General features: G+C 39.0%; 1 protein-coding gene across 2 annotated transcripts in view; it reads left to right on the top strand.

Annotated features, from left to right (window-relative positions):
- Window positions 1-23,528, top strand: part of ADAMTS3 (ADAM metallopeptidase with thrombospondin type 1 motif 3) — a 279,473-nt gene that overhangs the window by 221,747 nt on the left and 34,198 nt on the right. The window contains exons 6-10 of one of the 2 annotated variants that reach the window (XM_005897060.2): window positions 17,468-17,551; window positions 19,797-19,953; window positions 20,822-20,927; window positions 21,323-21,466; window positions 22,095-22,227. In XM_005897060.2, the coding sequence (XP_005897122.2) occupies window positions 17,468-17,551; window positions 19,797-19,953; window positions 20,822-20,927; window positions 21,323-21,466; window positions 22,095-22,227 (624 nt within the window). The remainder of the gene's footprint in view (window positions 1-17,467; window positions 17,552-19,796; window positions 19,954-20,821; window positions 20,928-21,322; window positions 21,467-22,094; window positions 22,228-23,528) is intronic. The other variant, XM_070372501.1, reaches the window with a different exon arrangement.

Genomic DNA, 23,528 nt, shown 5'->3' with positions numbered 1-23,528 from the left:
TAAATTGAGGGGCGTTCTACACAATAACTGACCAGTACTCTTCAAAACTATCAGAGTCTTGAAAGAAAAACTGAGGAACTGCCCCAGATTTAGGAACACTAAGAAGATATGGCAACCAAATGTCATAGATTGGATCATAGAGCAGTAAAAAGGTTTGTGGAACACTTGATAAAAATTTAAGTGACTCTTTAGGTCAGTAGATTGTATCACATTAAAATTAATTTTCTAAATTTGTACTGTGTACTGTAGTTATGATGAATGCTAGCATTTGAAGAACTTGGGTCAGGGGTGTATGGAAATTCTTTTTTCTGTATTTCCAATCTTTTATGTAAGTCTGAAATTACTTCAGAATGAAGTTAATGAAAAAAGTCAATGCATTAAAAGAACACCTGATCTGATGTTTTGTCCTGTTTCATTTATTGTGTTTTTAACTTTTAAAGGATATAATATAAAATGCTATTTTTTAAGAGACTTCAAATATGGGTAGAGATGGGTTGTCAGAGAAAGTGATTTATGTGTTTTTGCTTAAACACAATAGGAAAAAAATATGCAATGAATATATGATACAATAGTAAATAAAGTCAATATTAAAATATTAAAACTCTTTACTCTTAAACATAAACTTTCATTAAAGCATAGCTGACATATAATAAAATATGCATTTTAAGTGTAAAGTTTAATAACATTTTATTAAAAATTATTATTTTTTGTTTCAGCATAGTGTTCTTGCACATACTTTCAGAGTTTAGAGCAAATAAATTGAAGCTTGCCTATCCTTCCTTTTCTCAGTAAATGACTCTCTTAATGCAGCCACTTATTCAAACCAGAAACCTTCTAGTATAATAGAGGTGTTTCCTCACTTGTGGATATACTTTACTAGGGGAAATTAGATTTGTAAATTATTATGTATAAAATCATCTAGAAAGGGCTAATTGACTGAAAGCAAGTATTGATTCTGTGCTGTGGGGGAAGAATACTAGGGTTGTCTTTGAACTAGAGGTATGAAGAAGAAGTATGCTTGAATGTTAGAAGTTAGATCTTTGAAGATGAACAACAGGGACTTCCAGTCAGAGAAGATGGTTGAATATTCAAAGTTCCAAATAGATGCACAGCATATATTTGAATTTGACTACATACACATTACATTAAAGGAGATTAATGTAAAATAAGAAAATGAACTTAGATAGCAATTATAGAACTTTCCAGAGAGGTTGCTCCTCTTTGTTTACTTCTGCTTATAGTTTCTTAGCCAACAATGGATGGGTATTTACTATGTTTAATACACTGGGAGAATATAAAGAAATTCTTTGTAGATTAACACCAGGAAGCACAGATTTTGGTAAAGATGATGAAATGAAGACCACTCTTCTAAATGTTAGTTTGATTTGAAAGAAGTAGAAGCTGATGCTACGGGATCATGCCATTTTTTGCTGTTGTTGTTCTGGAACTGGTTAACTTTTACCAAATTATTAAGTGAAAGTCAAAAGGACATAAAAGCCATATGTTCCATCTACTGTAATCCTTTTAGAAGCTAGAATTTCTCTCAGCCACTGCAACACCTAACTAGTACTTACCATTTGTTTTGACTCTGGGAATCATTTTCTTTCTTTGCATATTCACTTTTACACATTTTGGTGATAAAGGGTGATGGCATTACTATCTTATTGTTATTCTTTCTTTGTCTCATGCAAAGCTTTCCTTTTTATTATGTGTTAATATCTCTGACAGGATAAAGAAAGGTTAAAGAAGTATTAATATTCTAATATTGACTAAGATTAACCTACCTAATTTGTTTCAAAAAGCAACCCAGAAAGTAGATCCTGTGTTGGTTTTCACAGTCGTATTAAATTGGTATCAGAATTTGAAGTCCACATATATTGGGACTAGTAAACAAAAATAGCACATGAGTATAAGTTGTGTAAAAGTGAATCTATTCATTAAACATTTATTCAACTATCAGTCCATGATTCCTGCCCTTAAGAATCTTATGAAAGAGAAAATCAAGAATCATGGAATTTCCCATTTGGAAGTACCATAAGAAGCATATTATTATTATCCCTTCATTTTATAGATGAGGAAATAACAGCACATATATTCTGTACTATATTGCTTACAGCAGTTATGTTGGTCAGATGAAATTAAATGTATTGGCTTCAGAAAACCTCATCTTTCCACAATTTCCATTGTGTTCAGAACCAAGGCTATGGGTAGAAGATATCATGGCAATTAAAATCCATCTCTGGTGCCTTTGTTCTTTGTTGTCTCCAAACTTTCTTCCCATTGTTCCGTCCTCCCCCTTCATCTCCATTTTTCTTTTATGGTAATATTTCATTTATCAAGATCAGGGTCAGCTGTCAGCTCCTGTGAACCTTTCACAAATCATCCCCTTCTTATTATAAAATGTTTGCATTCCTGGCAGTAGCTCTCTGATAGGTTGTTTGCTCCTTGAGTACAGTTACTATGCATTTTTAAGCTTCATGCTGCTGCTGCTAAGTCGCTTCAGTCGTGTCCGACTCTGTGCGACCCCATAGACGGCAGCCCACCAGGCTCCCCCATCCCTGGGATTCTCCAGGCAAGAACACTGGAGTGGGTTGCCATTTCCTTCAATGCATGAAAGTAAAAAGTGAAAGTGAAGTCACTCAGTCCTGTCCGACTCTAAGGACCCCATGGACTGCAGCCTACCAGACTCTACCGTCCATGGCATTTTCCAGGCAAGAGTACTGGAGTGGGGTACCATTGCCTTCTCCTTTTAAGCTTCATATTTACATCTAAAATAGTGTCAGGGCTTCCCTGGTGCTAGTTGTAAAGAACCTGCCTGCCAGTGCAGGAGACTTAAAGAGTTGCAGGTTTAATCCTTAGGTCAGGAAGATCCCCTGGAGGGAGGACATGGGAACCACTCCAGTATTCTTGCCTAAAGGATCCCATGGACAGAGGAGCCTGGCAGGCTACAGTCCCCAGAGTCGCAAAGAGTCCGACACGACTGAGTGACTTAGCACACACACATGCAAAACAGTGGCAGCCACATAGTATATATCCAATAAAAGTGTAACTCATTCAGTATTTTAGCAAATATTTTAATGCTGTGTACCAAGTATTTAGTTGGGAACACAAAAGACATTTCCTGTTCATATTCAGATTAGAGATTGGTGGGGAAATCAAGCAAGCACATCAAAGATTATGATAAGAGCTCTACAGGGAACCAACAGTTTGCTTACAAAGGGAATAACAGGGCTAACGGGCGGTAGGGACAGTCTTCTCCCAAGAAATGATGGTTAAGTTGAGATTGAAAATAGAAGAAAGAGCCATTGAACAAGAGCAAGTGTTTTAGTTATAAAAAGAAAGCCACTGTGGCTTGAGTCTATCATTCAAGGAGTCAGGTGGAGCTTGAAGAAGAGGGCAGGCATCTTTCAGGTCATGGGAGGAGACTGAATTCAATTTTAAGAGAATTAGTGGAAAGTCATTGAAAGCCTCTTTCTGTGTTGTAAAGAATAGATGGCAGTGATCTAGGGACAATGAAGACAGATCAATTAGAAATCAATTGTAGATGTCTAGGCAGATGATAGTTTACTGGACAATGAGGATTGCAACAGTAAGGGAGTGTTCATAGTAGAGTGGCTTCCCAGGTGGCAGGAGACTTGGGTTCATTCCCTGGGTCAGGAAGTTTCCCTAGAGAAGGAAATGCCAACCCACTCCAGTATTCTTGCCTGGGAAATCCCATGGTCAAAGGAACATGGTGGGTTGTAGTCCATGGGGTCACAAAGAGCAGGACAAAACTTAGTGACTAAACAGCAGCAGCAGCAACATTCATAGTATAATCAATAGAGTTTGTCAGTGGATCAAATAGGGAGCTCAAGGGAAGGGAGGAATCCACCCTGATTTACACTTTTCTGGTTTGAATACTACTGGATAATGGGGCCATTCACATAGATGGGGTAGCCTATTTAAAAAAACAAAAGATTGTGTAGAATCAAGGCTTCAATGCAATCTTTGAAGATATTAGAAATAATCTAGTTTCAGGTCTAGATTCAGAAGAATGATTTAATGTCTTTAAGAATGGGGGTTTATACTACTGGAGAAGGAAATAGCAACCCACTCCAGTATTCTTGCCTGGAAAATCCCCTGGACAGAGGAGACTGGTGGTCTGCAGCCAATGGTGTCGCAAAGAGTTGGACACAACTGATCAACTAGCACAACATTTAGCCTTTGCTGTGTGCCTGTTCGTGATGTTAAATGCTTCACAAGAATTATAGAAAATTCTTCAACTATAGGTTCATTTTCAGTCCTGGTTTGTAAATTAAGAGATTGAAATGTAAAGAACATAGGTGATCTTTCCAGAGTCACACAGCTAAAGTGTGTCACAGTCAAGACTTGAGCCTGGATAGATCCTTCTGCCTTCAGAAACCATTGCTCTTCCTCCGTAGGCTTTACTGCCTCTTGTCACAAAGTTGATGCATTATTGTAAAAAAAAAAGTGAAGTCGCTCAGTCATGTCCCCGTTGCCAAATAAAATTCTGATGTCTTTACTTGTTCTTTTATCTTGTTAGAATACCATTCAAGTCACTAAAATTGAGAATTCAATTACTTGTGTGATTGAATCAAATCAGCTAGCAATCTAGTTGAAGATTCTCCCTAACTGGATGATAAAGCAGATTCTGCAGTTGGAGGAGGGGGAAGGGGGGTATTTTCCTTCCGTGTGCCCGAAGTTTCTCGTTAACAACACTTTGTGGTGGCAGGTATCTCTGTCATTTGCTAAGATCTGTGAGGTGATCTGGGTCTGATGTGCCTATTAAAATGTTCAGTGCCCTGCAGAGAATTGAGTCAATCCCTTAATCTCAGGATTTACCAAGAGAAAACAATTCATTTAAAAAAGGGTAACTCCCTTTTTTAAATGTGTGAAAAAAAAAATCTTGTACTTCCAAGTAATCATTAATAATTAAGAGCATTCAGTTTTCTCATGTACTAAAATTGGCCACCTATGATGGACAATGAACTGGGAATTCATAAATGTATTTTGCTGGATATGGCAAGCTTCCCTACCTAATACTTTTACGGGAAAATGTATGCTCCCGGAAGTATGCTAATCCTAACAGAGCATTAATGGACTTATTTAAGGATTAGCAAACTAATGTGGTTATTGGTTGCTTAATGATGATTCAATCCCTTCACTGCTTTTAATTTCTTAGCTAGTGTTTCTGAAAATGCTGAATGTGAGTTCGAGGCAGATTTATCTGGGGAGTATACATGTTCAGGCAACTTGAGCAAATCATGTAGCAGTTCTGTGATTTGGGTTATTGTCTTTAATTATCTTTAATCCATTCTTTATATTTGAATTCACATTAGCACTCCACACATTTATTTACCTAGCAGACATACCCGAGTCTTGTTAGATGCTAGGGAGGCAAAAATGAATACAATTTAGCTCCTTTTTCACAAGAAGCTAACTCTAGCAGTGAAATAAACAAATCAAGAAGTAATAATAATAAAATGTGATAGTTTCACATTTTATAAATAAATAGTTTCACATTTTAAAATAATAGTTTCACATTTTATAATAAAATGTGAAGAGATTCAGCCACAAAATACTGTGTAAACATTAACTGAGAAGGAGGGGATGTGGTTTGGCAAGTAACATTACTGACGAATGAAATCTTCATAGAGGATGTGTCATTTGACTTGAAACTTAGAGAATGAATTAGCATTTCCCTGCTAGAAAAAGAGAAGATGGGTTTTGGAAGATGGGGAACAGATTTTATAAAGATTTTAAAAGTGGTAGCTCATGATGTCTTTGGAGCTACTGGAGATGGAGATGGCAGAAGGTGAGGCTGGGTAAAGAATCTGAGGCTGCCTGTAGAAAAATGTGTGTACTATGCTGAGGAGTTTGAAATTCACGGTGCTAATGAAGAAGGGTTTATGAAAAGGATTTTAAAGATTAGTCTGTGTTTTGAAAAGAGAATTCAGGATAAAATTGAATGATTTGGAGGAAGAGACTCTGTTAGACATTGTGCTATGAACATAGACATATAGTATTACTATATAAGTGCCCAAATTAGGGGACAAAATGTAGTCCATCTGGCTTCACATTCCTTGTGATTTATACTGTCCCTCCCTACCTCAAAAAACTTACTGTCCCCAATGTGGATCGAACACATAAGGTCACAGAGACAGACTGGAGTAAGCACACATCATTTCAGCCACCCCTTGTATAAATATGTACACCTTCCCTGGAATATCCTGGACCCATCATTCTGGAAGAAACTCCCTTCATCACAGGTGAAATTCACATAACATGATACGCAAGCAGTGCTGCTGTTTCATAGGTCCTTTAATTTTAACTGAACAAGCAATAAATACTTGTTTCCCTGGTTTGTTTCAGCCTGTATTTTTTCAAGGGTCCTACAGCAGAAAAACTTTTTAGTTTGCTAAGCAAATCGTCTTTCTCATTCTTGAAGAAAGAAATCAGTTCTGCCAGAGCTTTTGGTATGTTTCCACTATTCCAAAGGCTGGAAGACTTCATGAGGCCTTATAGCTGAATTGCCTATTCTTGGTCCACCCAAAGCTCCTTTGATGCCTAGGGAAGTCAAAGCATAATTAACCATAAAATGAGAGCCTCATGCTTATGGAGAACAGCTATGTGAACCCGATAATCTGTCCTTCTGGAGAACTACTGAAATGAGCCCAAATTACCCAAATGAAAACATTTGCAAAAGTTTTAAGAGGTGGTTGCAGCAGTTCAACTGAGTAGGACACATACTGAGGTGTTGGACGTGAAGGTGGACAGGAGAGACAGATGTGAGCGGTGGTGCTGCAGGACTCGGTAATATACTGACTATAATGCTTGAAGAAGAAGAAAGAATCAAGATGGTTTCATCTTTAGGACTTCCCTGGTGGTCCAGTGGTGAAGAATCCACACTTCCAATGCAGGGGGTGTGGATATGATCTCTGGTTTGGTGAACTAAGATCCCGCTTGCCACTCAGTATGGCCAAAAATAAATAATTTTTTTTAAAAAGATGGTTTCATCTTTAACTGTGATAGAATACTCAGAGAGAAGAACAGGAGAGGGTGAGTATACTTTGAGATATATTGATGTATTTCCAAATAGATAGATCTCTTACTAAAGCTGAACAGATGACTGTGAAGCCTGAGAGAGGTGACTCAGTGTGAGATATTTGAGATTCATCAGTCTATAGACATTGGTTGAAGAAACAGCAGTGGATGAAATATTGCAGAGAAAGAATGTGAAAAGAGGATCAAAAACAAAATATTGAGACACACTGATGTGTGGGTGAGCCAGTGGAAAAGGAGAAATTATTAAAATTTAGCTAAATAACTTGAATATCATTGATGAATTTAAATAATATCATTTATGAATGTAGTGATAAACAGTACTAAATGCTACAAAATATTATGGGTGCCTTTATTTTTTCATGATGAAGGAAAATTGGGAATATTAGTAAAAGAGGGAAAAGAACCCCAAGAAGGGGGGCGATTGAATATGAAAAATGGCATTGATTTTTTGGAGCAAATAAATATCTTTAAGGAAGTGTGAAAGATCCTAAAGGAAGGAAACTTAGCACTTCCACTATGACAGGAAGAAAAAGACAGGCAAGATGGTTATAACAGAGAACAGACATTGGTGTCATATAGACTTATTGGATTTGTAGCTGTGCTAATCATTTGGGGAACAAATTGCATAACTTCTCTGGGTCTCAGTCTCTTTTTTACATAATCAAGATGTCTCCTTCGTAGTGTTTGACATTCTTGATAACAGAGGTTGAGCTTTTGTACCAGCTCTTCCCTTTTTCCTGGATCACTTGTGCCCCAGAGAGGCAACTGCCTATTTTCTTCTTGTCCAAATGGGTCTTCAGGCTCTGAATTGCCCAGCTTCAGGTAGCTTCTTCCTCTCTCTCTTGTCCTCTAGCTCATCACTCAGATTTTCTTCATAGCACCCTTTCCTATCTGAAATGACCTCGTCTGCATGTCTTTTTGTGATGATTTATATTTTCCATACTTAGTGCCTGTTTTACCTATTAGAATATATTCATGGTAAGAACAGGGTTCCCTGGAGACTCAGCAGTAAAGAACCTGCCTGCCAATGCAGGAGAATCAGGTTTGATCCCTGGGCCAGAAAGATTCCCTGGAGAAGGAAATGGCAACTCACTCCAGTATTCTGGCCTGGGAAATCCCTTGGACAGAGGAGCCTGGTGGGCTACAGTCTATAGGGTTGCAAAAGAATTGGACACGACTTAGCAACCAAACGACAATAGTAAGAGCAGAGACTTAAACTCATGTGTCAATCAGTTCCCGACCCCTAGGACCCTTAGGCACAATTCAGTTCACTAAATATTAGATGAGACTATTCATAAAAGGTAGTTATTAGGGGAGGGAGAAATTAGTGGTTTGAGATTAAGAGATACACGTGTTCATCATGCTAATTTGCCTCAGTTATGTGCAACTCCTTGCAACCCTATGGACCGTAACCCACCAGGCTCCTCTGTCCATAGGATTCTCCAGGCAAGAATACTAAAGTGGGTTGCCATTTCCTTCTCCAGGGCATCTTCCTGACCCAGGGATCGAACCTGCATCTCTTACATCTCCTGCATTGGCAAGCGAGTTCTTTACCTCTAGTGCTACTGTATATAAAATAAATAGTCAACAAGGACCTACCGTCCAGTGCAGGGAACTATATTCAATATCTTGTAATAACCCATAATGGAAAAGAATATGAAATACAGAGTATAACTGAGTCACCTTGCTATACACCTGAAACTAATACAACATTTTAAATTACTATACTTCAATTTTTTAAAAAAGTAGTCATTATTCTGAAATTGGAAGTGAGGAGAAAGGAGGTGACAGATTAGGAGATAGCTACACCCTGAGTAAAAATATAGAGGACAGGACTGCAAATCTAAGCAGATATGTGTTTGGAACTTTTTGCTCAACAAGGTATGGTTGTGGATAGAGTAATATATTTTCCCAGTCTACTATAGGATTCGTTTATGTCCAGCCAAAGTCACCGAGGCTGTCTTGTCATTACCTCTTTGCCTTTAGTTAACAAAAAGTCTCTTTAAAAAAAATTATACATGTATACCATTTATTTGTTTCTATATAATGTTACTAATGATGGCTAACAATTTTTGTTTTTATATTTGCAAGGCCCAGGCACCTTTAAGCACTGTACATATGTGACCTCCTTTATTCCTCTCAGCAATCCTGTAAGGACAGTAGTGTAATCATCCCATTTTACAGATGAGAAGACTGAGGCACAGAGACAAATAAGATGCCCAAGGTCACATAGCTAAGAGCAAACCCAGGCAGTTTGACTTTGGAGCCCATACCCTTAAGCACTGAGCAATATGGCCTTTCAAGACCTCATCCCTCCGTCCTAAAGAAATATGAGTGTTGTTTTTTTTTTTGTCAAAGGCAGACAAAGCTGTTCATCAGCTAGTCAGACAAAGCAGGTCACAGTGTCCTGCCAGGGAAATGTCCTGGGAGAAATGGTCCTGTCAGGGAACAAACCTGGAAGGAATTTTCCTCTTAAGGAAAGGAATACTTGATTTAATTAATCAAGTAAATCAAGTATTCCTAAAATCATTACCTTTCTCCACCTTCACATTGGCAATCCCTTCCAATTTAAGGTTACTTAAAAATTAAAATCCTATTTACCCCATTTTTCAGGTAAATAAATATTCTGGCCTCAACCCTGATCACCTTGTAGAAAATCCACCTGTGCTCCTTAGGTTTCCTGACATGGTGACAGGATATTCAGTTTTGCATCGATAAACTTTGATTTGCCTTATGTAATATCTGATATATGACTTCTTAGAATGTTTATGCTTAATGCTTTGCTTACAACCCAAAACACTGGTTATAAATTTCAGCCCTATCTTTTCTTTTCCTATTCAGTTTTTCCAGTGATTTGCTCCAGCTCCTTTTCATTTTTTCCCCAATATATTTTTAGATTATATTGACCATCAAGAAATCCTTATTTGGAGTCAATTTCAAATCTAGTTAATTGTTTAGTTCAGTCGCTCGTGTCCGACTCTTTGTGACCCCATGAACCGCAGCACGCCAGACTTCCCTATCCATCACCAACTTCCAGAGTCCACCCAAACCCATGTCCAATTAATTCATTTCCTTAAAATTTACACAAAGGAAAATTATGAAAAAGAAATAAAGTTTTTTCGAGTTATCTTTATCAGTATGCTTACATATCAGTTTCTTAAACTCTGAGGTAATGATTATTCTACAATTAGATTTGTTTTGCATCGCGACAGTGCAGTGGTCTGCAGTGTGTAGAAGTGTATCGAGCTGGTAAAAACTGCTGACTCTGGAGCCAGATTGCATAGGTGTACATCCTTTACTCTGTGTACTAGCTGTGACCTTGGGCAAAGTACTTAACCTCTCTGGGCCTCAATTTTGTTTGATGTAAAATGGAGATAATGATATCCTTAAAGTTGTTGCAAAGATTATGCGTTATTTGATTAACATAGGTAAAGTATTTAAAACCGTGTCTGGAACTTGGAAAGCTCTGTGTTAATGCTGGTTTTTTGTGTTCTTGAGTCTGCTTTAAATTAGGAAAAAGTAGCTTTCCTTATCACTAAGTGTTATAAAAATGCTTTCTTAAAAAATATTATTTTCATTCATCTTAACATAACCAAAATTTTAATTCAGTATGATCTGTTTATTTTTTTCTGTATATCATTTATTGGTTGTTAAAACTCAGGGTTAATTTATGCCCAAATCCTAAGTTTCTTCGTGCCTCTCATAATGTGTCAATCAGATGACACTGAAAAACAATCTACATAAAGATGTCTTCAATATTTAAGAGTCCAGTCACTCAATGTTTTTCTCAGGTTAGAATATTTTAAAATTCCTATTTCATTTTAAGGAGCTTATTTTATTTACGTGTAAATATACAAAAGGCAGACATACCCAGTGGTGTGTAAATACATACAGGTGTGTAACACAGCCTCTCCTTCAACCTCCTCTAACATGTGCGTACTGCCCTCTGCTGGAAAAAGTATTTTTGAAAAATAAAATTGTTAAATTTCCCCCCCCTTTTTTTTTTGATAATTTAAACTGTATCTTTGATTCTATTATTATTCTGTTGAGAGTAAATAAATTTACAGTACAAGATTTTTCAAATCCTTTTCAGTGAAAACTAAGATGGGGAGAGTTATGTTTTTTGTTTTTTTGTTTGTTTGTTTTTCTGTGCTCTTTCTGGATAGATTGGAAAATATGTTCATAAACCTTTAAGACTTTTGGTATGGATAGGTAGAAGTGTTCTCATGTGCCTTTTATTTTGCTGAGGGCAGTTTGTGGCAGTTTGTTTGATTTGAATAGCAGGTGTGTGAAGCAAAAAGAGCAAGTATGATTATAATTTGCCAGTGAGAAAACAGAGGCTCACAGAGGTTAAGCGACCAATCGAAAGTCACTCAGTTTGTCAGTGGCAGATTTGGGACTAGAATTCAAGTCTTAGAATATATTTAATTCTGTGATGCTGATTATTTCTGCAACTCTTATCATATCCTGTGTGTCTCAGAGCCGAAAAAACTTTACATCCTGTTATTGACAAGGCCTGGCAAGATGGCAAGCAGTCAATTTATTAGGTACATTTTAAAAGTGAATAATGTAAAGGAAGCAACTTTTTAAACCTTGAGAAGCAAAATAATAAATGATATCCAGTGCTTTGCCCAATAGAGACACCTAATATTTGTTGATTTGCCACACTGAAAGAATATTTTCTCCTATGTATAAATACTATTGCCTTATATTTGATTATTTCTATCCATGTTATACTCTGAGACAGTTTCACAAATTTGTGCCAACTTGGAACATTCCATAACTGATCTTGATTTCTATTGGGGTACTCCGGTTAACTTACTAGTCTGGCATAATAGTGACTATTGTTAAATAATACTTTTCTTTTGGTGAATGGTAAATTTAACCTTTTAAAAAGTGCCTTTTTATTTCATCATTTTATAATATAATATTGCTATTGAGAACATGAATTGTGTCCTTTATATTTTCTCGGCACTGTGCTGATTTTTAAATTTACCAAACAAAAATGAATTTATTAATTTAGGGTGATTATCTGTATGCTATAGGTTTCCCTGGTGTTTCAGATGGTAAAGAGTCCTCCTGAAATGCACCAGACCTGAGTTCGATTCCTGGGTCGGGAAGATCCCCTGGAGGAGGGCACAGCAACCCACTCCAGTATGCTTGCCTGGAGAATTCCATGAGCCGAGAAGCCTAATGGCCTATAGTCCATGGGGGTCACATCGAGTTGGACACGACTGAGTGACTTTCACTTTCATTTTTCATATATACATTATACTAACTCAGGTATCACAAGCTATTTGTTATAATTGCCACCTTATATTTATTTTATGACTCTAATAGTTTTCTGACATAAAAGTCTCCCATAGTATTTAAAAGTATCATTGTCACTGCTATTCAGCCATGGCTGTAAGGCCCTCCCTTCCCTGCATCACTTCTCCTCCAGAAATTAATTTAGTTCTTTTAATCTGTTTTTCTTTAGTTTAAAATTATATTGTTCCCTGATTTTGTGAACTCACTAACATTGATTTCAGCATCTTTTACATTAAATGCATTTACATTTCAATTATTGATACATTAAGTACATGTTAGGACACCCCCAATGGTTCAGTGGGTAAAGAATTCACCTGAAATGCGGGAGACACGGAAGATGTGGGTTCAATCCCTCTGTTGGGAAGATCCCCTGGAGAAGGAAATGGCAACCCACTCCAGTGTGGGGGGTCACAAAGAGTTGGACGTGACTGAATGACTAAGCGCACACTAAGTACATGTTAAAACTTTGTGTGTGAAACCTTTGTGCTAATTCAGAACAAAAGCATTATGAGAAGTCTCTTGGAATGTCCATGAGTTTCTGTAGATTACAGGCCTGGCTTCAGACATTTACTTGTATTGGAATTATTATGCTAGAAATTTCTTATCAAATAATCCTGAAGAAAAGAAGAATTCAGTCCTCAATTAGGTATTATGAGATATGGAGTAAGATAATAGAATCTGCCCATGGCCAAAAGGGTCATAAGAAATTACAACTTTTGGGCCAGCATTCAATTCTCCTTATACTGACCTGAAATCTTCTCCTTTAACAGTGAACCCTTGGTTTTAGTTTTATTTGCTGTAGACATTCAGAGCAAATTGAACCCTTTTTCCATGCGGTGGCTGTTTTCCTTCCAGGTTTTCTTTTCTACTTCCTATACTCTTATGTGCTTTAATGTACTTTTCTCCTCACTCTTAAAATTTTTGAGCTGTTGTGTGCATAAATTAAATCTTTCAATTCTTAACCCCAATCATATGAGATAGTATTCTTATTCTGTCCATTGGACTGAGACTCAGCAAGATGAAGCTTTCAGAGATGTCAAGAAAGATGTCAACTGAGACTATTAGTGGCTCATGTCAGGCTCTTAGCCACGATACCTCTCCCACCACGTTTTATGCGGCCCATTTTCTAGGCTCCTTGCTTAGAGGACTCTGGTTACATTCCTGTTTGTATTGTTGCTGTTGTTTAGTCACTAAGTCGTGTCTACTCTTTGTCCCGCCTGGACTGAAGCTGGCAAGGCTCCTCTGCCCATGGGATTTCCCAAGCAAGAATACTGGAGTGAGTTGCTATTTCCTTCTCTAGGGGATCTTCCCAATCCAGGGATCAAATCTGCATCTCCAGCTGCTGCTGCTGCTGCTAAGTCGATTCAGTCGTGTCCAACTCTGTGTGACCCCATAGACGGCAGCCCACCAGGTTCCCCCGTCCTTGGGATTCTCTAGGCAAGAACGCTGGAGTGGGTTGCCATTTCCTTCTCTAGGGGATCTTCCCAATCCAGGGATCAAATCTGCATCTCCAGCATTGGCGGACAAATTCTTTACCACTGAGCCACAAGGGAGGCCCTCCTGTTGTATACATCTCTTTCATCAGACAGAACAGACAAAATGAACTAAATGCTACAGATGTACAGTGGCCTCTAGTTGAATGGCTTGGGCATGTGCAACCAGCCTGCATACTTGTCCAATGCAAGAGTGAATTACAGATTGTTTTCACTCCTTGGCTTGTCTTGAATAGTAGTTAAATTGGGTCTTACCATTATAAGTGTGTGTGTGTGTGTGTGAGTTTGTAAATGTATAGATCTATATATACATGGGTTTCCCTGGTGGTTCAGATGGTAGAGAATCTGCCTGTAATGCAGAAGACCCAGGTTTGATCCCTGGGTCAGAAAGTTCCCCTGGAGAAAGGAATGGCAACCCACTCCAGTATTGTCGCCTGGAGAATCCCATGGACAAGGAGCCTGGCAGTCTCCATGTGGTCACAAAAAGTTGGACACAACTGAGCAACTAACATGTTCATATATACTGCATTTTTCCACTTTAAAGGAACCCTGAATCTTTACTTGGTAAACTACACTTTATCTTCTTCAGTATATATTAGCTTCCCTAGGCCTTATACCTCCATCTTAGTTGTTCTTCTCTTTTTTGTTCCATCTCAAAATTCAGTAAGTGTACCTTTACCAGAGGACTTCCCTGGTGGCTCAGTCGGTAAAGCGTCTGGCTGCAGTGCAGGAGACCTGGGTTCGATCCCTGGGTTGGGAAGATCCCCTGGAGAAGGAAATGGCAACCCACTCCAGTACTCTTGCCTGGAAAATCCCATGGACAGATTTGGAGAGTTGGACATGACTGAGCGTCTTTACTTACTTACCTTTAACCTACATTTAACACTTTGATGTTTATGGTGTACTGTGTAGTCTGATTATATTCCTGAAACTTTTCATCTGAGATTTATTGGTATGTTTCTTGGTCAGTATGATAAGAAATCCATGAATTTCTTTTTTTAGAGCATTCTATTATCCGTGAGTTACATTTCTTTTTAAGGTTTCTCTCTATGAGATTGTCCCTATCTTCCCTCTGTGCCTTCTGTCCAAACCTCCTGGGTCTTGAGTTGAATTGAGGTTCATTTTCCATCCCTCTTTCAGTTATTATGACAAGTGTTGGTTCCCTGTTCCTGAGAACAGCTAAGAACTTTGAAATGTAGCCAGATAAAGCCACCTTTCCCATTTCTGCTAGCATTTCCAACTTACTAGAAATTTTTATTCACACCAATTTTAAACTAGCATAATATTCAAAAGCAGAGACATTACTTTGCCAACAAAGGTTCGTCTAGTCAAGGCTATGGTTTTTCCAGGGGTCATGTATGGATGTGAGAGTTGGACTGTGAAGAAAGCTGAGCACTGAAGAATTGATGCTTTTTTTTTTTAACATAGTTTTTTTTTTTGTCTTTTTTTTAAATTTTATTTTATTTTTAAACTTTACATAATTGTATTAGTTTTGCCAAATATCAAAATGAATCCGCCACAGGTATACATGTGTTCCCCATCCTGAGCCCTCCTCCCTCCTCCCTCCCCATACCATCCCTCTGGGTCGTCCCAGTGCACTAGCCCCAAGCATCCAGTATCGTGCTGTGGTGTTGGAGAAGACTCTTCAGAGTTCCCTGGACTGCAAGGAGATCCACCCAGTCCATTATAAAGGAAATCAGTCTTGGGTGTTCTTTGGAAGGAATGATGCTAAAGCTGAAACTCCAGTACTTTGGCCACCTCATGCGAAGAGTAGACTCATTGGAAAAGACTCTGATGCTGGGAGGGATTGGGGGCAGGAGGAGAAGGGGACGACAGAGGATGAGATGGCTGGATGGCATCACCGACTTGATGGATGTGAGTTTGAGTGAACTCTGGGAGTTGGTGATGGACAGAGAGGCCTGGCGTGCTGTAATTCATGGGGTCGCAAAGAGTCGGACACAACTGAGCGACTGAACTGAACTGAACCAGAAAATAGAAGTCACTTTGCTCTTCTTCATGGTCATACATGTTCAGTTGTGTTCGACTCTTTTCAACTCTTTGGAATATAGCCCGCCAGGCTCCTCTGCCAATGGGATTTTTCAGGCAGGAATACTGGAGTGGGTTGGCATTTCCTCCTCCAGGGGGTCTTCCAGACACAGGGGTCAAACCCGCATCTCCTGTGTCTCTTATGTTGCAGGCAGATTCTTTACTGCCGAGCCTTCAGGGAACCCAGAAGTCTCTTTAGACTGTCAATAATTGACTGTTTCTGCATGTTAATTAATCTCTATGGTCTTCATCTTCCTCATCTATAAAAATCTGTTGGACTATGACCTCTGAGGTTGTGTAAGTTCTAATATCTATGGTTTTAAAGTATGCCAGATTACCTGTAGAAATTTTAATTTAACATTTAAAATTAAATCAAGAGCAATGACTCAACTTTGCCCCTCTGAGGTTTACCCAGGACTGATATTATATGTACTTGAACAGTCATCTTAGTAATCCAAATGTGGAAGGATTTCTTTACTGTAGGACATCTAAATAATCATTGCCTCAGATGCCCCATTCTTGGGGTGGAGGAGGCATTGGGAGGACCACCCAGTTACTGGCCCACAGGTACCACCACAGCTCCTGCACACCAGCTTCCCTAACAAGAGGTAGCAGCCCTGGTGGTGACAGAGGCGCCCTGAAGGACATGCTTGCTCTTTTTCTTCATATGGTTGCCATCCCTCATGCTGGCAGATGCTTCACCTGAATCGTGGTCTTGCTATAGCTTTTGTTTGTTTGTTTTTTGGCTGTCCTGGGTTTTCATTGCTGCAGGCGGGCTTTCTTTAGTTGCAGCGAGCAGAAGCTATTCTCTAGTTGTGCTGCACAGGCTTCTCATTGCAGTGGCTTCTCTTGCTTTGAAGCATGGGCCCTAGAGCACTTGGGTTTCAGTAGTCAAGTCTCACGGGCTTAGTTGTCCCACGGCATGTGGGATCTTCCCTAAGTGAAGTGAAAGCCGCTCAGTCGCGTCCAACTCTGCGACCCCATGGACTATACAGTCTGTGGAATTCTCCAGGCCACAATACTGGAGTGGGTAGCCTTTCCTTTCTCCAGTGGATCTTCCCAACCCAGAGATTGAACCCAGGTCTCCCACATTAGGTGGATTCTTTACCAGCTGAACCACAAGGGAAGCCCAAGAATACTGGAGTGGGTAGCCTATCCCTTCTCTAGCAGATCTTCCTGAACAGGGATCAAACCCGTGTCTACTGCATTGGAAGGCAGATTCTTAACTGTGATTGCTTTTGATGAATTTTATCTGTGGATCATAGTACACATGGATTCTTAACACTTCAATAGTTCAATGAAGCCCTTTACAACCTAGTTTCTATATTCGTGATACTACAGGGTTTACAGTATCAGTAATTCACATAGCCAGGAATCGTTCCAAAGTTAAAAGTAAATGATTTCATTTCAGATATCAGTTTAAACTAAACTAAAAAAAAAAAAAAAGTGACTTGACTCCTGTATTTGGGATTACATGGCCATTTCCTTAAGTGTCCATCTCCTAAAGTTCTTTGTGTGGCCTTTCTTGTAGTAATTATCTCCTTTGTTTCTAGGTGAATGAAATTTACCATGATGAGTCCCTGGGAGTGCATATAAATGTAGTCCTGGTGCGCATGATAATGCTGGGTTATGCAAAGGTAAAATGTCTTCCTATATGTGAACTGTGAACATCAAAGAGTGGGTTAGCAAACAGATTAGTCTACTGAAGCTATAGTAGATATGTCTCACGTAGACCCCAGTTGCTCTGAATTGAGAAGAGAAAACTGCCCCAATGAATGGAGATCTCTAACTTAGAGTAGATAATGAATCATTTTTGTGCTGGTGTCATTTGATGTGTTTACCTCTGTCTAATGGAGTTGGAGATAATTATCCTGATTTTAGGTATGACAATATAATGAAAAAAGAGGATTCCCTTAATAGTGAAGGACAGGGAAGCCTGCTGTACTTCAGTTCGTTGGGGTCACACAAAGAGTCAGACACAACTTTTCAACTGAACAACCACCACCAGCATTAAATTTATAATTGACTTTTTAATCCAAAACATGTATGTTGAGTGCCTGCTCTGTGTCAGATGCTTTCTAGGTGCTTCAACTATATCTGTGTGTGTGTTAGGCTGTGAAAGTCACTCAGTCGTGTCCAACTCTTTGTGACCCCATGGACTATACAGTCCACGGAATTCTCCAGGCCAGAAAAGTGGAGTGGGTAGCTGTTCCCTTCTCCAGGGGATCTTCCCAAGCCAAGTATTGAAGCCAGGTGTCCTACATTACAGGCGGATTAACAAAATAACAGAGATCCTTACTCTCTCATAATTTCTTAAAAGGAATGTTTCATATCTTTCCAATTAATAAAAGCGAAGCATACAGTGAATTTTTTTTAAAGGGCATTAATCTTATAATCTTGAAAACAAAGTGTTGGGTCAGTACAGACAATAGGTATTTTTATGTAGTGTAACTTTAGCTGGCTTTAAAATGGCACTAGTTGGCTCCCTGTCCTTGGAAATCATGGAGTGGACGAAATAGTCTCTCCCTTTGAGGAGAAAGCATAGGGGAAGTGACTAACTTGGCAGTTTTCTTAATGTTTAAAATTAAATGTCCCCCTCCCACAGTTAATCCTCCTGATTATGGAATACTAATGAAATATGCATTTAGCAAGAACAGGGGGGAAAGTCCATGTGTTTGCATTTTTTATATACGAAAACTTACCATTTCTGGTAAAAGGGCATCATTGATCTTTAGTTTTCCCCCCAAACCTGACTTAATGAAGACAGTGTCTCTAGCACTCAAGGCAAGTCAACTCCAGCTAGAGATGTCAAAAGCCTTCAGTTGGTTGGTAAATCATTTCTTTGGAGAAGTATGTGATCAACATAAAACAAACCAAACTTTTTTATTAAGAATGTAAACAATGATAAAACCATCTGCTGAAATGTAACAAAACTCTCAGCCAGTCAGCCAAGTAAGAACTAATTTGAGGTTCCAAATTCAGTTTCTCATTCCATCAGAACTACTCAGGGAAGTGTGGCTCCTGGGTTCTTCAAGGATGGGGCTTTTTGCTCTGAACTTTTATCTCCTGATGATAATGTGATAGTAACTGCATTTCCCAATGGCTCAAGTGGTAAAGAATCCACCTGCAATGCAGGAGATGCAGGAGACATGGGCTTAACTCTAGGTCGGGAAGATGCCCTAGAGAAGGAAATGGCAATCCACTCCAGTATTCTTGTCTGGAGAATCTCATGGACAGAGGAGCCTGCTGGGCTACAGTCCATAGGGTCGCAAAAAGTTGGACATGGCTGAGCACACATGCACAGGGTTCCCAAGAATGTCACTACATTTCTTGGAACAGCAGGATATGAGTGCCCCCTCTCTTCATTGCTGTGAGGTTAAAATAAAGAGTAGTTATTTTTTTCAGTGTGAAGTTTATATAATTTGACTGCTCCTCAAATTATATAAACCAGCTTTGATTAATTTTGAAGCAAAAAAAAAAAAGAAAAAGAAACTGAAGATCTTTGGCTTTAACGTTTCTAGAGAAAAAGTTCCAAATATTTCCATCTATCTTCTGTTACTGTTCTTAATATTTATTGAGATTTTTTACGCAGTTGATTAATACTGAGTTGCTTCACAGTAGCAAAATAATTCATCATCACGTATTTCAGTTAATGGTGTCAGCCACCTTTCACACAGATAATGTTGATCGTCATAAAGGTATCCCTTAGGTGCATTTAGAATTTCCAAATGAGATTAGTTATCTAAACAAGCCCCCAATAGTATTATTGTACATTATTTAATTACTGTAATCTCAAATGTTAATTTCAGAGAAAGTTATTCAATGAAGCCTTTGGGAAAATATTAATATTATGTATGTCTTTAACATATTGTTTTCTCCTAGTCCATCAGCCTCATAGAAAGGGGAAATCCATCCAGGAGCCTGGAAAATGTGTGTCGCTGGGCTTGCCAACAACAAAAGTCTGATCCCAATCACTCTGAACACCATGATCACGCAATTTTCTTAACCAGGCAAGACTTTGGACCTGCTGGAATGCAAGGTATTTCCATTACTATGTAGCAGAAAAACTTAAGGGCATGACTTTTCAAGAGTATAACTGAATCACTTTGCTGTACATTTGAAACTAACACAGCAGTATATATCAACTATTCTACAACATAAAATAAAAGTTTTTTAAATCTTAAAAAAAAAAGACCAATCCTGAATCAGGGAGTCTGTTCACATGTTCACATCTCCACCATCACTTTCATCTTTGCCTCAGCCACGCGTGCATTTGCTTTCTGTTGCTTCCAGTGACTTCTGTGGAATTCACAATGTTAAATGCCACCTAAATGCCATGACATATTATGCTCTCCTTTACAATAATAGGTGTACATTTGGGGTACAGAGGGGCTGCTATAAAATGCAGTGCAATTTCCACTGAGTACTTGGAAGGGGAAAGGAGGTGCTATGGGAAACGTCTGTTGCCGAAGAACTTTCTCCCCAAGTCAGCTTACATCTATCTATCTATCTAATAAACTCTGATGTAGACTTCAAAAAAAAAAAAAGTTAGACTGACCACTTTCTTTTCAACGTGGATGGAATCTCTGGCTCCCTTCATCAGTACCATGATTTGAAGGAACATTCACCACAGCAGAAAGGTAGGGCTTAGTTGGTGGGCAGAGCAGAATGGTAACCCCAGGCAGTTCCTTCCCCTAGGAGAGGAGAAAATTGCAGACCCAGTGAATCCTTTCAGAGCCCGTTACCTGTGGCTTTCCCAAGAGAATGTGGCATGATGCTAGCAGCGAAATAATACTGCCTCTGTTTCCTGAAAAGCTTTTTTCTTTTTCCCTCGGCAAAGGTCCAGTAGTAATTCTTAATGGGTTTTCTCATAAAATGAAAATAAAAGTAATTGTTATTCTCTACAGGATATGCTCCAGTCACAGGCATGTGTCACCCAGTGAGAAGCTGTACCCTGAATCACGAGGATGGTTTTTCATCTGCCTTTGTAGTAGCACATGAAACTGGCCATGTGTAAGTCACTGTTGACAGCTATAGAGTGGGGGAAAAAACAAGGTCTTTTCTTTCTGCCTCTCTCAGTATTGTTCGTACTTTGGGCAGAGCACATGCCAGCGTGCAACTCTCACCCTCTTGCCAAGTTTGAGGAGCTGAAAAGAGTGAAGAGGTCATGCACTGAAACCAAATGAGTGACTGGCTTGCAGAGACACTCGTGGGCTTTTCGTAGCTAAAGAACAAGAAAGGCATTTCTGCCAGATTGCTCCCCGTTTCACAGTGTCTGTGACTCCTCCACAAAAGCCTTGTTAGCTTAAAAAAATACCTATTTCCCTGTACATTTCAAAACAGAAATTATGCCAAAGCCGTGGTCCGTATGTTGATTCTTACCAGTGAGGTCTTGCTCTGTGTTCTAGGTTGGGGATGGAACACGATGGACAGGGCAACAGGTGCGGTGATGAGACGGCTATGGGAAGTGTTATGGCTCCCTTGGTGCAAGCCGCGTTTCATCGTTACCACTGGTCCCGGTGTAGCGGCCAAGAACTGAAAAGATACATACAGTATGTCTCCTTCTTTGTGTTGTGAGAACGTTACAGTAGAAATACAGACGTGAAACTGTCTCTTAGGACATTGATCATAACCGAACTCCCAGTGAATGAAAACTCTTGTTCATGATAAACATTTTCTTGTGACTTAGCTTTTGGCACAGTAATTCCATAATGTGATTATAATATTTGAAGCCGTAAGCCTAGCCTTGAAGTGAATTTTTAAATGTGATTTCCTTTCAGTAAATTCTCTGTGGGATCTTTGACTAATGGTAAAAGTTGATTTGAGAATGAAGAGAGGGTGGTCACACAATGCCTGCATAGGGTATACCACCTGTACCCCATAGGGTGGATGTCAGAATCTGCCTTGCCACACCATGGGGGTTCAGCTAGGGACATGAACAAGGTCGTTACAGTTCTACTGTGTTTTTGAGTATGTTTGGCTTATTTTCCTGGGAAGAATAAAGATGAATGGTCTTTTTCTAAATGGAGCTGAAACCAAAATCCTTAAAAGATATGCTTTCATGAACTTGCTTTATGATCTGATGAAATTCCAGAGTATGTAACCTAAGAATACTTTCTCACTGAGACATGATAAAAAAAAATGAACATTTAGCTGTATGCACCATTTTCCTTCCTCCAGTTCCTATGACTGTCTCCTTGATGACCCGTTTGAACATGACTGGCCCAAACTCCCAGAACTTCCTGGAATCAATTATTCTATGGATGAGCAGTGTCGTTTTGACTTTGGAGTTGGTTATAAAATGTGCACTGCGGTACGTTACAGTCAATTTAGATTTTTGCATCTTAAAATCTATTTGTGCAGCTCCTGTTTGGTGACTTTTACAGATTCACTGGTGCAAGAATATGACCCAATGATTTGTGTTTGCTATGTCTCTACATGCTATAGCTAAGTGCTTTAAATATACTGTCTTATTTAATCCTTGTGACAGGCTAGAAGGAAGTTGGTACACTTTTATTTTACAGATGAAAAAGCCAAGACTTACAGAGGTTATGCAACTTGCTTAAGTCACACATCTGGTAAATAGGGCTTTTTATATGTTAGAGGAAGCTTTACGTGTTAGAGCAAGAAAAAATGTATTTCATTGAAAGAAGTTGATCTGCTGTTGAAATTCTGCCTTTGCAGATGCTATTTGGTTTGCCTGTAAGATATACAGTCAGTTCCTGTTTTCCTGTGTTAATGTTTTAACCTGAGAATTCTAAAGCTCTGGCTTCATATGGTAAAAAATTAAAATTTCTGCATTAAGTAATAGGAATTAGAACAAAAAACCCAGATTGAAAATGAGTACTAATTTTAAAAGAAAGCTATGACGGAGTTTCCCTGGTGGCTCAGTGCTAAAGAATCTGTCTGCCAATGCAAGAGACATGCATTCCATCCCTGGTCCCGGAAAATCCCACATGCCTTGGAGCAACTAAGCCCATGCGTCACATCTATTAAGCCTCTGCTCTAGAGCCGGGGAGCCACAACTACTGAAGCCTGTGCACCTTAGACCCCTCACCCTACAGCAAGAGCAGCCACTGTGATGAGAAGCCTGTGCTCACAACTAGGGAAAAGCCAGTGCAGCAATGAAGATCCAGCACAGCCATAAATAAATAACACTAAAGAAAAGAAAGAAAGCTATGATGATAAGACTGTATGTGGATAATTAATGGTATGTATGTGTCTGCTCAGTCATGTCTTTGCTTTGAGGCTTCATGGACTGTAACCTGCCAAGCTCCTCTGTCTGAGGAATTTTCCAGTCCGGAGTACTAGAGTGAGTTGCTGCTTCCTACTCCAGGGGATCTTCCCTACCCAGGGATCAAACCCTCATCTTTTGCCATCTCCTGCATTGCGGGTGGATTCTTTACCACTGTGCCACCTAGGAAGCCTAATTAACGGCATAGGGAATGAATATATGGATAAACTGGCATTTGATATACAGGTTTATTTTTTATATCTAAAAATGATAAGAAATGTACTGTTATGAAGAGAGTAGATGAGGAAACAGTACATACAAATATGTGTGCTTAAATATACACTTGGATATTATAATATAGTGATTTAGGAAAATAAAAA

The sequence above is a fragment of the Bos mutus genome, chromosome 6 (assembly GCF_027580195.1).
Source record: "Bos mutus isolate GX-2022 chromosome 6, NWIPB_WYAK_1.1, whole genome shotgun sequence".
In the NCBI taxonomy this organism is placed as follows: domain Eukaryota; kingdom Metazoa; phylum Chordata; class Mammalia; order Artiodactyla; family Bovidae; genus Bos; species Bos mutus.
This window is presented reverse-complemented; position numbering and strand designations above follow the sequence as displayed.